At 35.8% G+C, this 25863-nt stretch overlaps 1 protein-coding gene across 1 annotated transcript in view; it reads left to right on the plus strand.

Moving 5' to 3' along the window:
- Positions 1-25863, plus strand: part of MTREX (Mtr4 exosome RNA helicase) — a 45232-nt gene that overhangs the window by 1802 nt on the left and 17567 nt on the right. Inside the window, exons 3-15 of the mRNA XM_033009186.2 lie at positions 575-641; positions 3292-3354; positions 3902-4014; positions 4816-4990; positions 5998-6088; positions 6463-6587; positions 7806-7904; positions 8679-8781; positions 8913-9044; positions 10235-10314; positions 11734-11844; positions 12951-13052; positions 13977-14102. Of these exons, the coding sequence (XP_032865077.1) occupies positions 575-641; positions 3292-3354; positions 3902-4014; positions 4816-4990; positions 5998-6088; positions 6463-6587; positions 7806-7904; positions 8679-8781; positions 8913-9044; positions 10235-10314; positions 11734-11844; positions 12951-13052; positions 13977-14102 (1387 nt within the window). The remainder of the gene's footprint in view (positions 1-574; positions 642-3291; positions 3355-3901; positions 4015-4815; positions 4991-5997; positions 6089-6462; positions 6588-7805; positions 7905-8678; positions 8782-8912; positions 9045-10234; positions 10315-11733; positions 11845-12950; positions 13053-13976; positions 14103-25863) is intronic.

A 25863-nucleotide genomic window follows, 5' to 3' on the forward strand; every position in this document is an offset into this window, starting at 1 on the left:
GAGTCAATATTTTAAGTCAGTTTCTGTGTGAGTGGTCTCAGTGGAACGTGTATACTTGCCCATAGTAACTTCCTAAGTTTGTTGAAACCAACAGAAAAGGCCACGGTTTTATGCAGTGAGTCACTAGCCCATTTTTTTGGCCATGGAAGAAGAGACTGGTAAAGAAAAGAGGGATCTTGCCTTGAGGCAGCTACTTGGGATGCTTCAGGCTGCTGTTACTCAGCATCATCACTAGCAGCAGGAACACAGGTCTTGAATTTTGCTTTATTGTATATTGAAAAAAAGTCCCCATTTAATCAGAAGAGTTCATGTGAACAAATGTGATCCAAGAGTGGTTTTGTGGTGCAGGTGTTAAAGGTATTACAAATACCAAAGCAGTAGCTAGAGTAGATTTATATAGTAGCAAAATTTTAACACTTATCAGGTATTCTTAGTCCTAGTAGTGGTCTCTGCCAAATGTCTGTTTCAAGTTTGCACATCCTTTTTTTAATGTTGCAGTTAAAGTAGAGGTGAAGTTCAACATTTTCACATTTATAAAGAAAACAGGATCTTGAAATAATTCGTATGTTTTTAGTCTGGCAGACCTGATGCCTCAAGTAAAGGTGCAAGCTGTGGAAACTGTTGAAGGTTGTACACATGAGGTAAGTGCAATGAAAATGCACATGAAAAGCATAGGCTTGTTTCATAGAATTATATGTATTACTGCCAGTATAATAATAATGTTTATTGCGCTTGTACTTACTATATCATAGAATCATTCAGGTTAGAAAAGACCTTTAAGATCATCAAATCCGACCATAAATGGTTGTCCATGTCCAGAATAGTTTGTGTCCATATCATTCAGCCGTCTTCACTTCCAAAACAGGGTGGCTGGATCCAGATTGGGGACAGCCCCTCCCTGGCCAACGCCAGTGCAGGAAGGGTTTGAGACTTTTCTTGCTGACCTGGTCACTGCCATGCCAAGAACCATTTATCCCTGGGTCAGGAACTGCAACTCCTTGGCACTGTTTGATTTACTGAATAGGAATAACCTGTGAATTCACACCTGGCAACTCTGGAGAAAGGGGGAGAGGGACATCTGCAAACTTTTTTCAATGTTTTTCTCTGTTTTCCATCAAATTTATAAAATGCTTCTGCATTTCTTCAGCTGTTCTGGTGACAGATTTCTCAACACAGAATAGATTCCAGGATGAATTTATAACATAAGCAAATTTTATCTATTATCCTTTGAAACATCTCCCTGTTGCTACTCGCGGCAATAGGACTAAACTGGTAGAAGAAAGAATGCAAATGATCATAGAAGCATAGAATCATTTAGGTTAGAAAATACCTAAATGATAAACCTAACACTGCCAAGTCCACCACTAAATCATGTCCCTAAGTGCCACATCTACACGTCTTTAAAACACCTCCAGGGATGGTGACTCAAGCACTTCCCTGGAGAGCCTGTTCCAATGCTTGACTTTTTCGGTGAAGAAATTTTCCTAATAGCCAAACTAAACCTCCCCTGACACAACTTGAGGCTGTTTCCTCTCAGTCTATCACTTGTTACTTGGGAAAATAAACCAACATCCACCTCACTACAACCTCCTTTCAGGTAGTTGTAGAGAGCAATAGGGTCTCACCCGAGCCTCCTTTTCTCCAGGCTAAACACCTCCAGTTCCATCAGCCACTCCTCATCAGACTTGTTCTCTATCTCTTGACCCTTCACCAGCTTCGTTGCCCTTCTTTGGACACACTCCCAGACCTCAATATCTTTCTTGTAGTGAGGGGCCCAAAACTGAACACAGTATTCAAGGTGCGGCCTCACCAGTGCCGAGTACAGGGAGATGATCACTTCCCTAGTCCAGCTGGCCACACTATTTCTGATACAAGCCAGGATGACCTTGGCCTTTTTGGCCACCCGGGCACACTGCTGGCTCATACTCAGCCAGCTGTTGACCAACACCCTCAGGTCCTTTTCCACCAGGCAGCTTTCCAGCTGTTCTTCCCTGAGCCTGTAGTGTTGTGTGTAGTTGTTGGGACCCAGGTGCAGGACCCGGCACTGAGCCTTGTTGAACCTCATACCGTTGGCCTTGGCCCATCGATCCAGCCTGTCCAGATCCCTTTGTAGTGCCTTTCTACCCTTAAGCAGTTAACATTATTTCATATTATATTTAAATTAGAACAGGCTTGCAGAGTTTGAAGCCTGTATCTGACATTGAGTATGCACAAAATGCACTTGAGAAATTAATAGGCTGTCTTACCAGAAGCAGTTTGAATGATACTTGTGATAAAATTAGTGATTGTGAAAGACTCGATGATAGTGTTGATAGGTTTCCATATTTGAAAGGTACCAAGAACAGTCTGAGTACTGTTGTTGAAGAGGAAAACCTGTTCATTAAATAAGTTTGTGTGCATAGTCTGATTTAAGTGTGTAGCAGTACATTGAAATATTTGATATTATGGTTCAAGAATGAAAGGCTTTCTTGTAAGGCTGATGACTGTTGAAAATTATATTTTAAGAAAAAGGGAAAATTTTTTATGTAAAAGCAAAGTAATGAAAACTATCCATTTTCAAATTGTGTTAATAGACATAAATACAATTTAAAATAAAAAGAAATCAGAAGTATTAATCCTGATTCCTTTTTTTAAATAGTCCTTCATCCAAATATGATTGTCAGAAGGAGTCAACACATAAATTTTAACTTCTTTATACTTGTGTGCTCATTTTCTTTTCTGTGCTATCTTCCAGAACTAGCTTAAGTTAATTAGGGTCACATTCAAGGACCGTGTACAATTAGACATTTGTAAGGAAGGAACTGTATATACCATTGATGATACAGGTTTTAAAGCTCTTGCATCTGTACGATCTTTGTTATCTTGTGATGTCTGGTAGAAGTTTACCATGACTTAGTAACTGAAGAGAGCAGAAACTTTACTTGTATAAATACACTGTATTTGGGAAGGGAGTGTTATCAGTGTGAGCTGAGTAACTGTTTCTAACATCCACTCATCAGAAGAGCTAATGTTCCAAGGTAGGTGAAGCAGAAATTTTTCACATAAGACAATAGGGAGCATGAGAGAAGCTAAAGAAGGAGCATTGCTGGGGGAGGAGAGTAGAGATGCTTCTTGAAAAACTCTGAGAGAAAGGGAGACTTCACACATGAACTCACAGAAACAGAATAATAGCAATTCAGATTAATTTTCATACACTTTACATCTCCTGCCCCAGCTCTTCATAGCTTGCCATGTCACTGGGGTGGACACAGAGAACTCTGCAACTGTTTTTATTTAAAATGTATTTTGTAGGTTGCACTTCCAGCAGATGAAGACTTCACAGGTCTGAAGCCAAGAACTGGAAAAGCTGCAAAAGTACGTGATAGATGGCATTTATTTTTATTTTTGCATATGCTTTAGACAATAGATGAGGGTAGAGGGAAAAATAATGTATATTGTGACTTAGGCTTGGAAAAGAGTATCTTGAAAAGATAGCCTGTTGTAGGTGAGGTCGATGTTTCTGTATTTTAAATTTGGTAGAGTAAAATGTGGTGGTTGAATGCGTGGATAGGGTGTTGTGAATTCAATTCTATTTTACAACATCAGGTGGTAGCTTCAGTTGTACACAGTAGTTTCTCCTCCTAAATTAATAAATTAGAGAAAATTAAGTCATTGGGCCAAGATTTTCATTTGATATGACAAGAAGACATAAATAAAGATCAAGTGTAGTATCGGATAAAATTATTTAAATGCAAAGTAATTTCAGAATCAAAACACAGGATTAGGTTCAGTTGAAGTTGCAGATAGCTACAGGATTTGATTTCTGCCTGTAATTGCATACTAGATGAGTCACAAAATTAAGTAGATGTAAGTAACAGGCTGTGTTAAAAATATGTAATATTTTTGCTTTCTTTCATTTTAGGAATATCCATTTATTCTTGATGCCTTTCAGAGAGAAGCTATTCTTTGTGTAGATAATAACCAGTCTGTGTTAGTGTCAGCTCATACATCAGCTGGTAAAACTGTTTGTGCAGAGTAAGTAATTTTCTGTCAGGATCTAACAAGAAAATGGTATGATGCTTATGTCATTTTGTTGAATCAACAGTAGCTGTTGTGTCTCAGTTTCTTGATAAGAAGTTTGGACCCTTAGTGTTAGAATTGAATTGGTACTCCTTAATATAAAAATTACTACTTTCCTCTTACTTAGTGGGTAATGAAAGGCTTAACTCATGTTTAAGCTTACCTTTAAAAAATCTGTTTTTGTTGAGATATTATAGTATAGATGAAAAGTTTCTGCAATACAGACTTGCATGAATTTGGAAAAAAATACCTTTGTTTTCTAGCTCCTGGCTATAACTAATAAGGAATTCCTTGTGTGTTTTCTTTGCTTTGTCAGAAGCGTTGGTTTGATTTAATTTACAACTTGTTTATCAAGTAAGAAATGTTTAAAAGATAGTGTACTTTTTTTGTCAGACTTTGGTCTGACAGTGGAGTGGCTTTGCTGACTTGAGGTGAGAAGTGAGGTATACATATAGATGTGTTAGAGCATGGGTTCAAATAAAAAGAGTTTGTCATGAGACAGTGACAGCTAGATTTTTAGATTAAACTCCATAAAAATCTGTTAATGTTGTCAATGATTTGTCGCTTGCCAAGGAAGGATGCATAGTTAAGATTACACTGAACTTAATAATCTAGCTATGAAATGCTTCATATTCTAATGGTGTTCTGAATTCTGTGTTTTATTTTGTTTTGGTTTTTTAAACAGAAGATTAGAGGGAAGTAATGTGCTCTGAATATCTTCTTGACAACTTTAATGTGTACAATGTTTGAATACAGGTATGCGATTGCCCTTGCTTTGAGGGAGAAACAGCGTGTGATATTTACAAGTCCAATTAAAGCTTTGAGTAATCAGAAATATCGTGAGATGTATGAAGAATTTCAGGATGTTGGTTTGATGACTGGGGATGTCACCATTAATCCTACAGCTTCTTGTCTGGTAATGACAACTGAGGTAAGATCAGACATAAGTTCTTGATTTGCTTGTGTTTTCTTCTATCCTTTTTTGACTGAAGAGGTCTGATATTAAAAGATTAAAGTTATCATAATAAGCCGAATTGCTTTAGAAAATGTTGTAAAATTCATTATACCTCCCTTTATTACTTTAACTTTTGGTTATTGAAGAAGTTAGGTAACTATCAGTAAATTCATGCTTTTGGACTATCAGTGAGGCACTTCCGTTCTCACATGGAGAAAGGAAGAACTTAATTTCCTGAATGCTCAAGACACTGAGTTTTCTTTGGATATATGTGAAGTACTGAGAGCCATTCAAGCTTACTGAATCCTGTAGGGTCAGTATTTTATTAAAGGGAAACAAAATGGGGAGAGGATAATCACTCCGTGTGGTAGGTGAGTGGTTCATGCTAGATGCTAGTACTCCAGGAATATATAGCTTTTTACCTTTGGTAACATAATATTGTTGGCACAGTTGTGTCGTATTTCTGTTGTAGAAATCTATCCAGCCATGAGTTGGAATTTTCCTCTCTCTGTCTTTGTCTCAAAGGAGTAAAGAGTCTTACAGAGAAAACTCTTTCAGAGGGGAAAATTGGAGTGGAAAGACAGGGTGACTTGATTTCTGAAAAAGGTTTCCTCGTAATCACAGAGACATTATTTATTAGAATGAGGGAAGAATAAGGCTTGGCAGAAGTAGATCTGTAGACCTGTAACAAATATGGTGCCACATAGAGGCTGGGAGAAAAAGAGTGTTTTTTCTTTCATGTTTCTTCACAGCTCTTGCAGGGAAACCAGTTTATCTCCTATCATGCGATATGTTAGATTGGAATCAACTTGGAAAGCATCTCACAGCCAATCTTTAAATTATTTTAAGTTTTGTGCAAAATAAGATTTCATCTTGCAATGCCAATGTAAACCAAAAATTCTGGCAGTTTCTTACAGACATCTGTGTAATGTGTGACGGTTATTATTTTATGTGATGATCTCGGGTTTTTCTCCCTTTTCTAGATTTTGAGAAGTATGCTCTACAGAGGTTCTGAGGTTATGCGAGAAGTTGCATGGGTGATTTTTGATGAAATTCATTACATGAGAGATTCAGGTATCCTATATGTACAGTTTTTCGTTCCAAGAAATCTTTGGTTTTTTTCCCAAGAACAGTATTTTTTCTTTAGAAGAATTAAATCTTTATTCTCTCTCTAAAAATCAGTCATCTTTTTGCATAAATAATTCAGAACTTTTTTTCTACTGAACGTATATAAGATAATTATTGTGTGTCATGGTCTCCATTTTCTATGCCAAGGCAGAATTCACTGCCTTGTGGCTTCAGTAGGGGCATTTGCTATATCCCATTTGTGTAGGGAAGGCTTTTTTAGTTTTTGTTTATTTTGTGTTTAAGCTTGCTGCTCTTTGGCATCAGAGCTGAAAAATAGGCTATAATCACATAAATTTCCCATGTGACTTTTTGTTTTTCAGAACGCGGTGTGGTTTGGGAAGAGACAATTATTTTGCTCCCTGACAATGTTCATTATGTGTTCCTTTCTGCAACTATTCCAAATGCTCGTCAGTTTGCTGAATGGATCTGCCATCTTCACAAACAGGTAATGTTTCTAATGTGCTATACCTCCATCTGTGTTGTCTTGTGGCATAGTACTGTCTCTTTGGTTGATGGGAACTGAGCCTTTGAGCATCTTTTTAGTCATCTTACTGCTTATAAATGATGGTATATATCACTCCTGGCTTCTTTGGTTGTATTCCTAGGTATTGCAGCTATACTGGCTGTTGGTTCTACAAAGCAACATTAAAGCTGATTCTTTAAAGTTTACTTTCCATACTTACTTAGACACCAGCTTGATTTCAACAAACGTTCTGGATTACGAATCACAATGAACGTCCTATGGTTTTCAGAGGGGTGATAGACAAGAGGTTATTTGGAGAATTTGTTTGAAGAGCTCTGTAAAAAGTCCATGTGGAAATCAAAAGTAAATTGAATCGATCTGTAGGAAGTACTATATATGCCTGCAAACAAAGTGAGAAAAGAGGAATGTGAGAAATCTGTCTTGTCCCACTACCATTAGGTTTATTTTATTCTGTTTTTTTTAATAGATGCTTTTGCAGCAAAGAATATGGAAAGTAGAATTGGGGAAGTTAGTATCCACAAGAGAACGGTCCAATTTTAAAAATACTCCCGAGATTGATTCTTATGTTGTTTGTGATGAAAGGAGTGTAGTGTAAGAGATGTTTATTTAAGCTTGGCTCAAAACCTTCACTTTGTTTTGCAGAACACTAGACTCTGATTTTTTTTTAATAAGATTTAACTAATATTTAATGTTTTAAAGGAAGTATTTTGTTTATTTTTTTTCTAAACAAGCTTTCTCCATGCATTAAAACCTTAAATGTTTTAAAAAGTCTACTGCGTGCCTTTTTTAGGTGATGTGAGAAATACTGCAAACTTTTTTACAAAATAGAAATTAACAGTTTTTCCTTTAGTTTTAAGAAGTGTTAGGATTTTGAGTCTGTGTAATAGTACAGAATGCAATATTACCTGTCCTTACTTTTTGTGTTTGTGAGAAAGAATTTTTGTAGCCAACTTGTGTACTTCTAAAGAATTTGCAAACTTAAATTTTCTTAAGCAACATCATCAGTACAAAACTCATATTCTGGAAGGAAAATTTATCTTAGTGTATGTGTGTCTTTCTCTCTGGCTTTTAGAAAGGTGTGTTATAATAGTCATGTATTGGATTTTCCATCAAGCAGATGTTTTGACAATGCAATTAGAAACATTAATTATTTATGTGTATACTGTTCTTCCTTTACAGCCTTGCCATGTGATTTACACCGACTATCGACCCACTCCACTGCAGCATTATATATTCCCAGCAGGAGGAGATGGACTCCATCTGGTTGTTGATGAAAATGTAAGGAACATTCAGTTCGTTTGGAAGATCCTTGTCCTCGTATCAATCACAAGCTTGCAAAATTTGGATTTGCAATAGACAGGATGATTGTGTTAAAATGAAATACAAATGGGTAACAGACATCTCTGAATTGCTGTTAGATTTTTGGAGTCTTACAGAAGAGGTTGATTTTATTACCTAATGTCATGTACTTAGCTGCCTGATTTTTTGCTGAGATGTCTTAAGTGCCCTCATCCTTGCTTTGTTTTCTAAAATGCATGCTGCTTTCTGTAAATCTGCAAAGTAGCTGATGTTTCTTTTACTGTTTCTCACTCAAAAGAAGATGTAGTAGCATTTAAATTTTACTTCAGGGGGCAAAATGTTTTTGTGTCTTTAGGTGATTTTGAAGTAATGACTTGTTTGAAATTTATCATCAGCTTGCACAGCAATAGCTAATGCCATAAACAGTCATACTGCACTTGGAGCTAGGTCTTCATTGTGCGGTGTAGTTTAATGTAGACATTCTGAAAAGTCAGTTTTGGCATTGTGTTGTCATTCAGCAAGTCTAACGTTGTTGATGGTGTGGTGGACAGGACAATAAGCAATAACTTCAGAGATACAAATGTAATTCAGAGCTGTGACACTGACCTAGTAAACTCACTGGCTAGCTTAGACATTGTTTTTGTCCTCTCCCTGTAAATATGGGGTAATGGTACTGGTTGTGCAAAGCACTAAGTATTTTTAAGTGGGCTATGTAAGAAGTAATTGCTTACAAAGGTTGTGTTTTGTATCTAGGGAGATTTCAGAGAAGATAATTTTAATACAGCAATGCAAGTGCTTAGAGATGCAGGAGACTTAGCAAAAGGAGACCAGAAAGGCAGGAAAGGAGGAATAAAAGGTGAGTTTGAATCCCATTCTAAAGTAACTTTGTATAAGACAACAAAGTTGTATGTCATCCTTTTGTCTCAATTATTCCATAAGATGCTTTTTTGCTAAAATTACATTTAAATTAACATAATCTCTCTGCAGGGCCTTCAAATGTTTTTAAGATTGTAAAGATGATCATGGAAAGGAATTTCCAACCTGTGATTATTTTCAGCTTCAGTAAGAAGGACTGTGAAGCCTATGCACTTCAGATGACAAAGTTAGATTTCAATACAGGTACAGATAAATAAAATACAGTTTTATTCACAGTTGTAGTTTGATTGGGATGTTACTCTGGTTAGATATTTCTATTTCCTTTGGGACTTTTTGTGTAAAAACAAATGAAAAATACATATTGCTTTTTCATTTGTTATGCCAGTACATCAGGCTATTTTCAGTAAAAAACTATTGGTGCACAAAGAGTATGTGGTGATCATAATGTTGAATTGTTCCTCTATTTTAAACTTCATATCTTTCTCCAAAATCCTGCTCACTTTAATAATAGCACAGGGGTTACTAGAAAACTCTGTCTATAGTGGGACAAGATGGATCTTGTAACAAGTGTATTCCCAAAATTTTCATGCCGTGTCCATTAGAAAAGTGAGTATTCTCTCAAAGTCAAAACAACTGTATAACAAACCACTAGACTGTTCTTTCTCAACTATTCAGTCCAGTTTTCTTTCTTTCCTTCTTTCCCCCTGTCCTCAAATTAAAACCTAAAAGGTAAACAAAGATTTAAAAATTGTGGATTAAGACCAAGCTTGAAAAATGTTTAAGCTTCTCAGAAATGTTAAGAGTTGTAACAAAACCAAAGAATTTGTTGTAAACCAGTGTATCATTTCACATTTGTTAACTGTTCAGGGTTCTTGCTTGCTAACTTGCTCCAATCTTTGCACGTTCTTGTTTAATGTTGCAAAATAAATAATGCAGCAGGTTCTGTCAGAAAATATAAAGATATGCAGAAGTGCAGAGATGCATTTTCATATGTTTTCTTAAGTCATATCTTTGAACATATATTATTAATACTTTTACTACTTAAGAAGAACTTTGAGAATTAACAGGGAAGAGAAAGAGCCTCTTTGTCCATGCGAACAGGGACTAGTAGGTAGAAGAGAAACAGGAAGGTTTATGGAATAGACGTAAAGTATATAAAACTGAGAAATCCCAGTCTTGGAAATAGTTGAAGTTTGGATTATTCTACTAGGTTTGTTCCGTTTTCCTTTTCCCTGAGAACCTACTTCTGGTTACTGTTAGGCTCACTTTTAAGTCTTGATCATCTGACCCAATGTGAGTGGTTTTGTGTGGACTTCGCAGTCGTCCACACATTTTATTGTAAACTTACGTAAATATTAGAATGTGTCAATGCTTTATTTACATATGGTATTACCCTTCTAGATTTTACAATAACTTCCAAATTGCTTTCTTAGATGAAGAAAAAAAGATGGTTGAAGAAGTATTCAATAATGCAATTGATTGTCTGTCAGATGAAGACAAAAAGCTTCCTCAGGTGAGTGGAGACTGGATAGGGGCAGCTGCTGCTTTCCTGTTTTCTCCAACTTTTGAGGCTATGGGTCTTTTGTAGTGGGTACAGAAATTGTAAACTGGATATTCTCATTCATCTCCCAGATTTTAGTATCTCTTGCATTGCTCCTTGGAATTACAAAATAGGACTCAGCGATTAGGATTTCTTCCAGTTGCGATTTCAGCAAATGACATATGCCAAAATTAACCACAGAGTTCCTACCCTGTGTTTTATTTTTTTCTAATTATGTTTTTAGGTAAACATAAGGGCTTATAAAGATACATATCTGAGTTAAAACTGGCTGGAAGTAATTCAAATGAGAGTGCAGTGTGCACTTTTGCAGGTATTAACTGCTGAGCCTTTCAAAAAGTTGAATTGATGCATCTGCATTCTAATTTATTATATAATGACTAAGCATAGTGACTATTTTTACAATGGAAAGATACAAGCTTCTAAATGGGCAGAATTTTACAGGGTTCAGTACTTTTGTTATAAATACTAAAACTATAATTTCTTTCTACCGCCCTCTTTATTTATTTGTGTCCATCATTTCTTATTGTAGTTAACTTTATTGTGAGCATGGCAGTTTTGTCTTGAAAAAACCAACCATTTAATTTTTGGCCATGCCTACTTGTTCTGGATTCCACATACCTGTTTTGTTTGTGAACCTGAGAAAAATGGAAAATAAGAATCCAATATACAAGGTGTTATGTGCTGGTTTTTTTGTTAAGCTTGTAACAACAGCATTATACCCAAGTAATCTGTTCTGGTATCTGTGGACAGTGATGTCTCAAAAGTGTATTCTCAGAATTAAGTTTAGGGTGGTAACCAAGTGTTAATAGATTGTTAATGACAATCTTTGTTTTCAAAGAAAAAAAACAGAGACAAAGCTGAGTTTATGTTGGTATTTGAAGAATAATGTTTTCAGAATTTAAGATACTAATTTATTAATTTACAGCCTGAATTTCCTTGTATAGTTCTCATAGGTGCTGACTTCACTGTTTTACAGCACGTATCAGTAAGTGAAGTCACTGCAACTGAAATTGAAACAAAATACACATACCGGGGTCACTATTTCCAAAGACTATTTTAAATGAGGAAATTTTTTTTAAAGAGGCAAATTTAAACACTTAACTGCATGTGTAAATTAGGGCATAGTTTTACAGTTGGCCTAACTCAATTTCAGATTAGTTTATGGAAAAGGTTTGCCTTTGGTGATACCTTTCATATCATCCCTATTTCTAGCTGGAAAATAATATTGAAGGGGTATTTATTGTATTTAAAATCAGGAAATAACGAATTACATGAACACTAAGGGCAGTGTTGAGGTTTTCTGTACAGGTTTTATTTTTCAGTAATGAATATTAAGATTTTTTTTATTGGTCTTCTTATGTTTCTTCCCAGGTTGAGCATGTACTTCCTCTTCTGAAGCGAGGAATTGGTATCCATCACGGTGGTCTGCTTCCTATCTTAAAAGAAACCATAGAAATTCTTTTCTCTGAGGGCCTAATAAAGGTATATGATTCATGTCCATATTTAGGTTTTTCTCTGTTGTGAATGCACAGTCACTCATCTTGAAAAACTGAGAAGTATGTCTCAGGTCAGAATGTATGCTAGTATTACAGTGGAGATCTGCTCATGGACCAAAAAAGGTGAAAGACTCATTGCACATGCCAAACTGAAAAATCCTTTGTGTTTTGAATGTGATTCTGTGCAGAAAGCATAAGGCTTAGTACTGACCAAAAACCTTTTTTGAACACTGTGTAGACCAATAGGTAGACAGTTTTAGAAAGAGCTACATATGTATAAAGGGAAAGGCTCTGTTCTGTGGATCTACATACTGGGTTCTACAGATGCACACAGCACCTCTGGAAGCCTGTAGCTGTTCAAGTGGCACAGGTTAATTGGTGTAATTGGTTGCAGCTCCCTTCCCTTGAGAAATGCAAATATTTGCATAAATGCTTCCATCTTTATCTGAAAAAACAATTCCTTAAACTGTTTTGCTGTTTGTTTGTTTTTGTTTTTTTTTTTTTTTATTTATTTATTTCTACAAGGAAAAGTTTGTAGTCTTTGATACTTTGCTGTAGATGTCTTATGTTAGTGCACACAGATCTAGTTTTATATGTTCCAAATTTGATTATAAAGTATTTAAACCTACAGTTTCTAACTTTAAGATCTTCTTCACTTGTTTTATGATATATTTTGCTCCTGTGAATGACTGTAGACATTTACCAAGCTGTTTATTGGTTGCCCTAAGAGACGTACATTCAGATGAAAGTTGGGTTTTTTGGGTAGCTAACTGCTGTTTCCTTGCAAATTTTTTTTTTCCTATTGCAAATTTTGAATGTGGAAATTAACTATTATTTTTCATTAATATAATTAATAAATTATATAACCTCCTTGTGTTTTCTTTTGGGGTCTTTCACGTGGTCCCATCTAAGTAGTTTTCATGTTTTCCCAGAGGAAATAAGGAAGAAGCAAAAGAACGGTTTTGGAACAGTTTTTAAATACTGAATGTACCTATGTTGACTGTACATAAGTAGTAAAATCTGAGGAGGTTTTGTGTAGCAATCTCTGACGATTTGCACGTTTCCTTGCTTAACTTTAGTCTGTTTATTTAGGCCTTATTTGCAACAGAGACTTTTGCTATGGGAATTAATATGCCAGCCAGGACCGTGCTATTTACCAGTGCCAGCAAATTTGATGGAAAAGATTTCCGATGGGTAAGTGAAGAACAGTTTCTGTAGAATAACTGAACTACATTATTTAAATCTTACTAGGATTATATTTATTCATGATGTAGCCACTTCAATGTAGTAGAAATTTTTTTTTTTTTTTTTTTTCAAAAATCTGTGTTCACTAATCAATTTGTAAGTGTACAAATTCCTGAAAACAAGATTCCTCAGATTATACGTGAGATTATTTAGTTTAATAGACACAGTAAAAGGGCATCAAACACAGGTTAGTGGTGGACATTGGATTAGACCAAGAATTCTGCAGAACTTGTCCAAGACTGCGGGACCCAAGTATTTTCTTCTGTGTCAGAGGACTGTGGAGAATAAGTGGGCTTAGTATCATATAATTATCTCTGAATTTAGGTTTTGACAAACCCAAGAAAATAGTTCATTTACCTCAGGAAAGTATTGATTGTTCTGTTACAGTATAGTAATAATAATAATTTCTGTTACAGCATAGTAATAGTAATGTTAGAGCATACCCATTTGCTAGGTATCAGTATTTTAATGTTACATTTGAATGAAATTATACATTATTTGAAGATGGTGAAGATGCATTATCAGTATGTTGAAGATATATTTTAATAATGTCCACCAGCCGAGCAACCTTCCATCACATAAGACATTAGTAAAATGTTTTTTGTATGTACTAAAATGTTGCACCGTGTTAGGGAAAACACTGTAGCTATGGAAGCATTAGTTAGCTTACACTGCTGAAATACATTATTCGTAGTCATCATTAGTGATCAGTTATGAGTAACAAATTCAATCTGTGAAAAGCTCATGCCTTAGATAACTCTCGTTTGCTAATTTTTATACGTCATGATCATTTACTGTGTAATTGCAAATAGCACTTCATATGTTCTTGCTATTTTTCTGATGTCTGTTATTTTTTGTCTTGTTTTATCCTAGATATCCTCAGGTGAATACATTCAAATGTCAGGTCGTGCAGGACGCCGAGGTATGGATGACAGAGGAATAGTAATTCTTATGGTGGATGAAAAAATGAGTCCAACAATTGGCAAGCAACTTTTGAAGGTAGGAGAGAAGTTAACTTTTTTCTAATCCTCCCCATTAAGGTTATTCTCATTTGAATAATGTAATATGTAAAATTACACACCTAGAACAAAAGGTATGTAGATCATGCAAGTAGGAGATGCATAGACTAAAAGGATTATGAGTTTTCACTGAATTCTCATGAAAGTGGGAGTTTCTATTGTGAGACAAAATTTTAAGACTAGTATCATCCTTTGCTGTATAAAAGAGATCTCAGGCAGGAGAGAGAGAATTATATCCTGTTTTCTAGTGATATCACTGCTGCTGCAGTGTTGTGTTCATTTCTTGCTGACCACAGTCAGTTCAAGGATATTGCTAAACTAGAAAAGATTTGCTGTGCTTTCACAAGAATTATTCTGTGGTGAAATAAAACTTTGTTAATGGACTTTTTAGTGTAATAGACAAACTGGACAAAGTCATGCAAAAAATAAGGTACATACAATAAGTAAGAAGAGTGAGATGGCTGTCAGCTAAAATTAACAATGGAGAAATTAATAGTTCTTGTAGGAGGCTGAGGTTTGGAAATCAAAAGGTTGAAAAATCCACACTTCTGGTTGAGATGGGCATTAGATTATAGGGCTTCCCCAAACTGTAGTGGAAGTTGTTACAGACTGTTCAATAATACCCTCTTGCTTTATAGTTTGAATGTGAAACATTGTGCTCATCATACTTCTTAAATTCCATGGCAAAAATCACCGTAATGAACATAATATTCTGTTGTATATGTTGCCTGTCTTAGACTGCTTACGTTAATTGTGCACACATGTTAAAATTGAAAACTTGGGGAGTTACTGTGCATGACTGTTCAGGAGCTTGTAGCGTTGGTACAAATTTGGACATCTGTGTTAATACTTACATTATTATAGAGTTTATATAAATTACATTAATCATACCTTGTTAGAATTAGAATTTTCATGAATGCTATGTTATGGCTAATTAAGCACAAATCAGTAAAATCAGCTTCAAAAATAATGGAACTCATTCATGTATGCAAGCATTAAGTTTTGAATTTATTTCTTAGTCTTGATTTGATTTGTGTTTTCTCAGTGGAGAGGACGTATATTTATTTGTTTACATGCACGCTTAATGCTTGTGTACACCTCTGAGATGCATGAAGACTTAAGTATTCTAACTGGATTTTTATGAGTTTTTAAGGGTATTTTAAAAAATAGATGTAATTTTGTGGCATACTTATTTAAAGGCTTTATACTTTTTGTCATGGTTTGAGCCTGCTCAGCAGCTAAACGCCACGCGTTCGCTCACCCACCCCCCCCCCACTTGGGAACGGGGAGGGAATCGGAGGGGCAAAGGGAGACTCGCGGGTTGAGATAAAAACAGTTTAATAACAGTAACAGAACAATACGCTGACAGCAGTATCAGCAGGTGATGTACAATACAGCTGCTCACCCCCCGCCAACCAACACCCGCCTGCTCCCAGCCAGCAATCCCCAACACCAAGGCCCCACAGCCACACTCCCTGGAAGTGGCAGCCCCTCCCGGCCCTCTCCTGCCTTTATATGGTGAGCATAATGTCACATGACATGGACTATCGGCCAATCGGGGCCCAGCCCTCCAGCTGTGCTCCCCCCGCCCCTGCACACAGGTGAGGGCACTGGGACCTGGGGAGCCCCTGGGGTCTCAGGGGGCTGCAGCTCCTCCCGCTGCCAGACCAACGGGAACTCTAGTCCAGCCCCAGCCAGGACACTTTTGTACTGCACAGCTGAAAAATTAGACAGCAGGAGTTAGAAAATGAGAGAAGAAGAGATGGCATTTTATAAATAGCATTAATTTTGTAAACTTGTAATCTGCAGTTTACAAGGAATATCCCCAAAATTTAATTTATTTGAAATTGTAAATAACTTAAGAAAAAAAGATATTTTAGTTATTTATCTTCAGTCTTTGTGAGATTATTCTATAAGTGCAACCATTCAGAAGGTGATTTTTTTAAATGTGTAAATTCAGTAGTTTGAGAACTGTAGAACTCAGTCTGCATGAATTAAGAAGAAAAAAGGGAATAGTATATCACATCTTTTTCATACTATCTATATTTTTTTGTCAAGAATTTAAGGAAATAATAAAGAATATTTCCTTTATTGAAACTATAATCCCTTTGATTTTATTTTTCCCATTTTAATTAGAATGAAACAAAAGAGAAAAATCTGGGAAGTTTATTGCTTTCCATATTATTTCTTGGTTCTTTTCCACTGTTCTAAATACATTATTTAATTAGTTTTTCACACTACTTCATTTGTGAATAAGGATTGAATTTAAGATCTATTTGAAAAAGTTTAGAAAAGGCTATAATGATGGTATTGATGCTTCTGTAGCTTCTGTAACTATTCAGCCAATCACTGAAAAGGCAGTAAATGTAATCTTTTTATGAAATGAGCACTACAACATAAAATAATACTTCTTTTTCCTTTTTAAATATAAAAGACTTAGAGGAAATTTCCTGTCAAAAGAGGCCAAGAATGCGTACAGACTAACATTTCTTCAATATTCACATTTTGTATTCATGGTTAAGTGTGTCTAAATTAGGTTTTACTTACTGACTGACAGTGTTTGTAGTAAGATTGTGCTCATGTCTTGTGGTAGGATTTTGCTGCTACATCAAGTATTGTGGCTTTGCTCAAGGATAAGCTAAAGATTTCTAGGGAAGTCTTCAGAAGAAATAAATTAGCCATACTGAGGATGATAAGACATTCACATAAGACATTTTTATCATAGCTCTTCAACCCTAATGCAGGTCTGATCTAAACCATTTCCTGAGTACTAGAGCAGAATGTCTAGGGATAATGTTATCAGCTGCCTAACACTGCTGTAAATGAACGGAGAGCTTTGGGTGTATTTCAATACCAGCAGTATTGCTGCAGCTGTGGTGTTTGGCTGTGGCACCTGTTCATTGCAACGTTGTGTACAGTACTTCAGACTTAAATTCAAAGTTCAATTCTTAGATGGAATTCTTATGAAGGATGTTTGTAAATATTTCTTAAACCCAGTAATGTACATTTGTCTTGTGCAGTGTAACTAGGTTTTTTTGTTTATCCTTAGCATTTATTTGACCACTGAATATTTAGTAAAGTGGTGATTTGCACAGATCTATAAAACTAACATTTACAATACTGTTGGATAGCTTCCTGAATACAGTAAATTATAGTGTTACATTTGCATAATATTAAGAAATATTTGATGGGGAATTTTTTTTGTTTCCTTAATTAAAATTTTTAGCTACACTGTGTTCATTTAGGTAGGAAATGGAAAGCTTCTCCTTGACACTAGATGGCCTTTGAAACCAGGGCAGCATCTTTCTAGTTGGAATTTGGCCATGTTACAAGCATGTATTCCTACAAAGACAACTGACTTACTGAGCAGTGGTAATCTGTTATGTCTCTAAAGGACAAAAATCTTAAGATAATTACATTACAGAAAAGAATCATTGTATAATGAAAGAAAATGTGCTAATGTCAGTAAGTTTTTGAGCCTTGAATTTGAGTGTATCTGTTTTTTGCATCTACTTCTTCCTTCACAGGAGAAGTTAGATGGACTGAAAAATAGGAAGGAAACATTCATCTAGCCAGATAAAATATGTAGTATTATGATTTCCTTGTCATTTACATGTGGAACATGAAGTGCCCTGATGCCAATCTGTGGGAGATATTCTACTAGCTACATCCAGCTCCTTGGCAGGGCATTTGGCCTGGATGCTGCTATTAGAAATCTGTCTTGTCTTTTTATATTTTATTTTGACTTTTAGGTTGTTCTGTTGTACTAGACAAATGAACAGGATAGCAATTCAGACAGTTTAATACTTTTCTCTAACTTTCTGCCTATTTTCACAGCTCTTGCATATGACCACTGTGCAGTTGTTGGAAAGTTTATTAATTTTGAGAGGACAAATCATCGTTCCCTTATAACTGAGACAGTATCATTGTGTATCACATGTGGCTGTTCTTTTCAGCCCAAATACAAAGAAAATTCTATTCAGCATGAATAGTGATACTTACATAAAAATAAGTACATTTGTGCTGATCAGGAACAAATGTAAGATTGGAAATGGTGAGGAGGTGATGAGAAGCTTCAGTTGCTAGAAGAGGAAGTTTCTGGAACAGGAGTTATGTGATAAAGTTGCTGGAAGTCAGTATTTCTGCATAAATGTAGCTGCCTGTCTGCAAAATGAAATAATAGCAAGCATTGTGCACCAGTGTAATTTTGTGTCGATTTCTAACACAGTGTAACAAGCAACTAAAACTTTTGCCCTGGTTGTGAAAAATGCCATAGTTATATAATACTATAAAAAACTGTGATAAATCAGAATTCGGGAAGAATGGTTGATATATAGGAAAGAAATACTGTTTTATTTACAAGTGGTTCACTTGATCGTTGATGGTGAGGTTGGTTGCTTCTTCTTTTAGCCTGTCTGGTATTGACTGATAGGCCCGGAGTCTGCTCCTGTATTGGTCTTTCTGTGTTTTAAAATAAATACAGATGTGTATGATGTTGAATTGGGTTGAAAAGTAGTAAAACTTGAAAAATTACCTAATGTAAAAGTATAGATTCTGTTGTTTGAATGATGGGGGTTTGGGGTACATTTTTGTTACTGCTAGGTAAATTTAGGACAGTCCAGAACTGTTGTTAGTCTTTGTTACTCTTTAAAATACCTATATATATTAACATCATACTCTGGAAATTATTAGTGCGTTTTTGTTCAACTGATCTTCTCTGACTACTATATAGAAAATGCTTCCAGTGAATGGGAATTTTTTTCAGGTGGTAAGATTTATTCTGTTACATTGAGTTCTCATTTTGCTCGTACAAACTGTGCTGAATTTTTACTGTGTGATCAGGCAAGAAGCATGGGAGTAGATCCAGTACACCAGTGAGTACTGAGGATCTCAGCTACCTTCTGAGTGCAGAAATAGATACCATTTGGATTTTTTTGCATTTCAGCTTTCTCTGAGTTCATCCAACTTAGAAGAAACACAATTATTCTCTCAAATGTCTTACAGAAATACAGTTACAGTGTTACCAAGCCAGCTTGGATCCAAAAGAATCATTGCACAGTATGCTGTTGAACGCGTAGTAAATTACTTTTCCCCTGCTGCCCATTTGTGTTTGTGCAGAGCAACTAATGTAGCAATGCTATTATCCTGGTTTCAGGAGGGCCAGTTTTTAAATTTTTAAGTTAAAGTATGATGTTTGTGTTGCATAAAATATTTGTAGTTTTAAATATTTGCTTGAGAGTTTAAATACTGCTTTCTTAAATCTGAATGCCTTGCTACAACTGTGTAGGATTTTTGTGTATTTTTCTGTGTTCTGTTCAGAAAGAAGACAAAAGGCTTAGGGGAAGAACAGAACTTGGAATTACCAGCCTGAAGTAAAACTAAGGATAGTTATGATGGTAGGAGCTACTGTATTAGAGAGAGTAAATGACTAAAAAGTTCATTCAGACAGTGGTAGTTGCGTGCAAGAGAAATAGAGATACATTTTTTTCCTTTAAGTCTCTTATTACAGCTAGAGCATTTGTGGAACCCAAGATGGGAGGTCTCTTCACTGGCAAAGCCTGCTAAAAGCAGTCTTTTGCCACCCACAGTGGCTTCTGTTTGGGTTTATGCAACTGGTTTTGAGGCAAAACGGTTAGCCAGATTGGTAATAAATTTGTGCTTAAAATAGCTGCTTGCCCTTGTCTGTTGAAAATAACCCGGCAGAAGGGGTTTTTGTTGGTTTTGCAGTCATGCTAAGGTAACTCAGGATAATCCTGTTATCAGTATAACTACACAGTCTTTTTTGATATTTCTGAGAGAGATCTAATTATTCATGTGGTAACTGTGTCATTGATGTGTGGAAAAAATGTGTGCTGTTAATATTTCACTAAATGTATTTCTTTATCTTACAAGCAGTCACCTGCCTTTTTATTTAATGAGGTTTTTCATAGAAATTCATAATGGTGACTGTCACAAACAGGTAAGTGTACTTATTTCCCCCGTAGGCGGAAAGAAGTGAGACACCTTTTAAATATAATCAATGTGTTTTGCTTTTTGCTCTTTTTGTAAAACGATTCTGTCTCCTGTTTGGAAACACATTCATTCAGCTTATTTCTGGAAACATTGATAAGCAGATGAAACTGTTAGTGGACCAAATGGTGCAAAGTATGTCCTGTAGTGTATCTGATTTGTGTCATTATGAAAGATACTTTATTGTTGCTTTGCAAGTTGCCTCTTTCAATTTTGTTAAATCATAATGTCCCTCTGACTTACTTTCAAACAGTATTTGCCATCTATGTTGCCTGTGAAAGCTTTGTTCACTTCTTCCACCAGAAACTGAAGAGGAAAGTTACATGCAAAATTTGTTCCTTTCTCTGCATGGGAACAGTTTTGAAAATGTAAATATTTTTTCTCCTAGTATAAGAGGACAGGGAGAGTAAACCTTACCAAATGTACGTCTTGCTCAACACTACGTGCCATAATGCAGCAATGACAGCTCTCACATCTCTGGTTAGACAAGGCTTCCAACTCTTAGCAGTAATTAAAAAAATGTGAAAAAACCTTGTGAATATCAATTCCAGACACTAATCTTCCCCCTCTCCAATCTTTGTGTCTTTCTAGTTTCTGTGGGCAAGAAATGGTAGGACTAATAAATGCTGAGTGCCCTGTTGGATGGTTTGATTGGATTAAGGAGAGACTCCATTCTGAAATTGTTGGCAGTTAAACAAAGCACAGTGTATAGCTGTTATAATTTTCAGATAGTTCTTGACTAAATTATTTCAGTAGTGAATTGTTTATGGTTATGTTCTTGATTTTTAACATTATCAGCTTAAACCAATCATTCTTTTGCACCTCAAATCTTGGAAAACTTGAAAGCATGCTATTGGTAAATTGGCTTAAAATTTCTCAAGTGAAGTGGTTGCAAGCACACAAAGTAGGTCATTAATTTCTGGGAACTTTAGTTGCTGTATCCAGGCTGTTCTCAAGTATCCAGCCAGTTCCCGTCCAGAGGGATTAATAAAGCTTGCAAAATTGTTCACTTTTTTTTTTTTTTTTTTTTTTTTAATACTCAGAAATGAATCTGTTGCTACTGTCTGTTGAAGATTTTGCGTGGGGGGACTGCCCTCTTTGAAGGGATCAGGAGGAGAATTACTTGCAGAAGGAGGCTGGGACAACTGAGATGGTAGTTCTCCAACAGTAAAATCATGGACATAGCATGTGTTTGACTTCTTGATGCTTGTTCAAGGCAGTCTTATCGATTTTTATTGCAGCTCTGATCAGTTAGGCTTTTGCCAAATCATCTGCTTGAGTGGTTGGTGGTTCTTCCACCAACGTTCTGGAGCTTTTTCTCAGGCTACAAGGGAGAGACTTCCTCAGAGACTGAGAGAACTTGAGGCAGATGATTGTGTACCCTAGCTTCTCGATGAGAAGGTTGATGAATTGTGACGGGAGGATCTGTGATAGAGGGTGAGCTAAATGTCGTGCACATGCTTTACAGTATTTTTGAGAAACTAATAAAGAAAAGTAATTTTTCTGGGAGCTGGTGGCACAGGGCTTGAGCAGAGAAAGAAATTGCAAGAGGAACAAACCATCATCAAGAAAATGTAAGTTAAACTGATTTGGCTCTTAGTATATCTTAGCAGCAAGCAAAATCCAGGGTAGTTGAACACTTTATACTGTGTAGGCTCTTTGAGAGCAAGTTGGGGAAGAAAGGCCCACCTTTTCCATTTTCATCTCAGTAATATATGCCATCTTCCCTCCCTTCCCTACACCATAGGTATCTGACAGGTGTCCTTAGATAACCACTGCATCTTCATTAATTATGCCAATCTTTATTATTTGCCAGAAAAACCTTATTGTCTACTCATGTTTTGTGTATACTTAGTATAGAAGAACAACTGTGTTTTGCTATAAGGTTTCCTAGTGCATCTGCAAAAGCTGTATGTTGCTACTATGTAAATGAAGCCAGGGCATCTGAGCGATTGCTGCAGGTTAGGTGCAGGTCTGTTGATAGGCCAGGATAGTCAGTAGAGACTAATGCATGCTGAAGAACTCGCTGGCTGTGCTGAAGGTGTAATGCAGTAAAGCTACTATAATTATATTTAATTTGGAGAAGTAAATGTTTCAGCTTTCAGAAAAAAAAAAAAAAAAAAAGAAGCTTCTCAGAACTTTTGATTTTGAATGTAGTATTGCTTAGAGAATAACACTGAGAAAACAGGAATTTCTGATACTTGGAGAAAGATGTGTTTATGAGATGAAGGAACAGGAACAATTCACAATTTTTGCTAAAACAGGATTTCTATTTTAACTGATTTGTCTTAATAGAATGATCTTATTTTCAAATTGTCAAATGCTGATCCTGTGTTCAAAATAAAAATTGCCATATCAGCAACTGGCTCAAATGCTGCCTTTCAAATAAGTCTGCTTTATATAGTCTCTGAGATAGTTTGATGTTTTTAGTTTGTTTTTAGATCATTCCTTCTTCACAGTTGAACTGTGCTGATTTTTAAAAAGCCATTAAAGTGAGTCTGTAGGAATTGTTTGGTCTTCATTGGCATGTTCTATGTTATAGGTGTATAAGGTTCATTGTTTTCTTTTCCCACTTTCTGATAGCATTTAAGTGTGAGTGTGGCATACTTTTATGCTTTTAAATAGTTGATAATCTTGTAAGCACACAGCTAAGTTATGCCTTAAAGCCATGTAACATTGTCAGGAATGGAAAGAGGGGTTCACACTGTGATTGGAGAGGTTGCAGCAGCATTTTGCCAGATCTCCACTGGTCTGTAGATAAACGGGTGGCTGTAGCCAGCTGGTGGGTGTATTCCAGCTGCTTTAGTTGATGCCTGGCTACAGCAGTGGATGTTGCTTTAGGAAAGAATCTGACTCACAGTTAGCTGACACTGGCATAATTGCTGTACCATTCTTTAGTAAATGCTATTCTTTAAATGGCATTGTCTGTTGTAGCTAAGCAAGCTTTTTAGGGAGTGGTCATTTCTCTTTCCTAGAATAACTGATATATTTAGAGAAACAGACAAGAGCTTGGGCACATAATCCTATTGAAAGGTCTAAGGAAAAAGCTGTGTTACATGTTGGTTAGCATCAGCAACAGAAGTTCTGTCATCTTTCTTTGGTGTATAAGACCAGCAACATCTCTAGAAACTTGAGCTTCCCTCTGCACACTGCAGCTCAGCTGTTGTTGTTGTACTTAATGACACATTTCTATTAGTAGAAACCCATTTGTGGTAATTTCAGAACTGATGGTGTTAGTTTAAATACACATTTCATGATCTAACTTAAGATGTATTTCTGTTCTGTGGTACATCACTTGAAGTGAAAGCCTATGTGTGTATTCTCACAGATGTAAGCTAGAATGAATGAGTCTCTGGCCCTGGAATGCTAAACATCAGGTTACATGATTTATCTTAAACTTGTTTTGCGTGTGTTCATGTTGGTACTTTTGTAGTATAAACGTATACTGAAGGCTTCTCTATAATGGCTAGGGTTTTTTCTGAGGTAAAATAATCATTCAGTGAGTAGGATTTTGGCATTTGTAAAGTAATCTCATAAGGCTCTATATCTCACATAAAATAAATGGGATTACAGTATTCTTAAATCTCCTACATGTGAAGGAGTCTTAGATTCAAACTGTTTCTTAGTAAATCTGATATCTGTGCATCAATGGATGTAGTATCCGAACTCCTGATTGTATATTTAAAATTGGAAAGAAAAAAGTGTATATTGTGGTAATGTCATTTAAAATCCAGTAGATTATTCTAGGAGAGCACTTGATCTGAATTTCAGCATTTGCATATATAGACTAATCATCAGTTGTTTTTTTTTTAATAGCCTATGCTTTTTTTATTATCTGTGATGAGGCAATATCTCTGCTATGTACTTTATTGTATAGTAAAAGGCAAAGAAAGGAGCTGCAAGAGGATATAGTATAAATGGTTTTAGCTAAAGTAAATGTTGAGTTTAAAAGAAAATGCAGAGGAGCATGTTTCCCAGTGTCAGCCCTCTCTGAGTGTCTGAAATGTCTGATAGAATTCGTTGAACTTTCAGCAACCATAGTTACATGAAAAGTATGTCTTGAAACATACTCATTTTCATGTTACCTGTTTTAGTTATTAATTTAAAATGTTTAATCGTAGCTGAATTTACTCATAGGCCTTATTGAAATGACAACACTTGTTTAGTATCTTTAAAGTATAGTTCACTCTTTAATGAGCAGTATATACTAAACTGTTGCACTTCATCTTCTTAAAATACACTTTCAGATTAAATTTCTCTTGCAATTTTATTCTTCATGTAACTGTGGATTGCTGGTGTCTTCTGTGATCTATCAGTATTTTTAGCAGAACTTGTCATTTTTCTATCTATGACTTTTATAGATTTCTTGTAAGTCCAGACCCCTCTAAGTCTCCACTGGGATATTTTATTTTGAAAAAATACCAAATTACACTGTTTTTAGTCATTCACAAGACTGTTTTTTTAAAAACCCTTAAAGACTTATATTAGTCTGGTGGGGGTAGGGACTGTTTTGTCAGAAGGTTTTCAGGAATCAAGGAGATACAATAACCCATGTACTTGTTCACACCTTCAAAGAGCTCTGAAAGATTTGTGAGATCAAACTTGGTTTTAAAAAAGTCTATTTATGCTGCTGTTCTACTGTATTCTAACCAGCTGTCTATTGCTTCTGGTTTCCACTCCTCTTATTGCACAGAAATTGTAGTTTTCTGCTTTATAACACCTGGATTTCTCTTGGATCCTTTCTGAATAACTGTCAGGCACCTATTCCTTTGATACCAATGCTACTTTAGATTAAAGTTTATGTACCACAGTTGGACAATTCCATACTTAAAAAGTTTTCAGTCTGTCATCTGATTGCAGTGACTTATTTGGTTTATCAGGATGGCCTTCTGTGCTGACACTTAAGACAGTTTCTCAAGTTTGCCCTTTGCTTAGAGAGGCTGTAGTGTTGAGGTGTTCTAGATCTTCCTTGGACACTGTTTAACTGTTCTGTGTGTTCTTTGGATAGCTTGTTGTTTTAATGTATATCAGCTAAATGTTTGCTTTTCTTATGATAATGCAGTCTTCCTCTTGAATAAAAACATAATAACAGCCATGATGAATTAGGCCAAAGGTGTATCTACTCAGTCTAGTACCCTTTTTTGACAGAGGACAGTAGTAGATGTTCTTAGAAAATAAGAATGGGGAACAAAGGTAGTGATGTGGTATTTCCCCACGATTCTTCCCGGCATCCTTTCTTCCTGGGCTATTCAAAATACCTCTAAATACCACCTTGTGAAAAAAAAAAAAAAATCAAACTTCACAAACTCCCAGAACGGTTGAGGTTGTAAGGGACTTCGTAGGTCATCTTGTCCAAGCCCTCTACTCAAGTGGGGTTATCTAGAGCAGGCAGCCTGAGACCATGGGCTTTTGTGTATCTCCACAAGTGGAGAGTCCACAACCTCTCTTGGGCAACCTGCAAGGTAAATTAATTTTATAACGAGGCATTACTTAAGTTAAATACATTGTAAACTACCTATTTTTGAAGAGACTTTCCAAGAAACCAATGTGATCAGTAAGTTTTAAGAGAAAAAGATGTGCAAATAAGTTTTTCTAGTGTTAAAATAATGGATTGCTTTAAATAGTTAAATAATTATTAAAGTTAAAATAATGGAATACAAATAATAGACTATGAGACATGTAAGTTTTTCATCTGAACTTTTCATTTCATTCAAATCTAGTTTACAATATTG

Source organism: Tyto alba, unplaced genomic scaffold, assembly GCF_018691265.1.
Source record: "Tyto alba isolate M040663 unplaced genomic scaffold, T.alba_DEE_v4.0 Super-Scaffold_42, whole genome shotgun sequence".
NCBI lineage: Eukaryota > Metazoa > Chordata > Aves > Strigiformes > Tytonidae > Tyto > Tyto alba.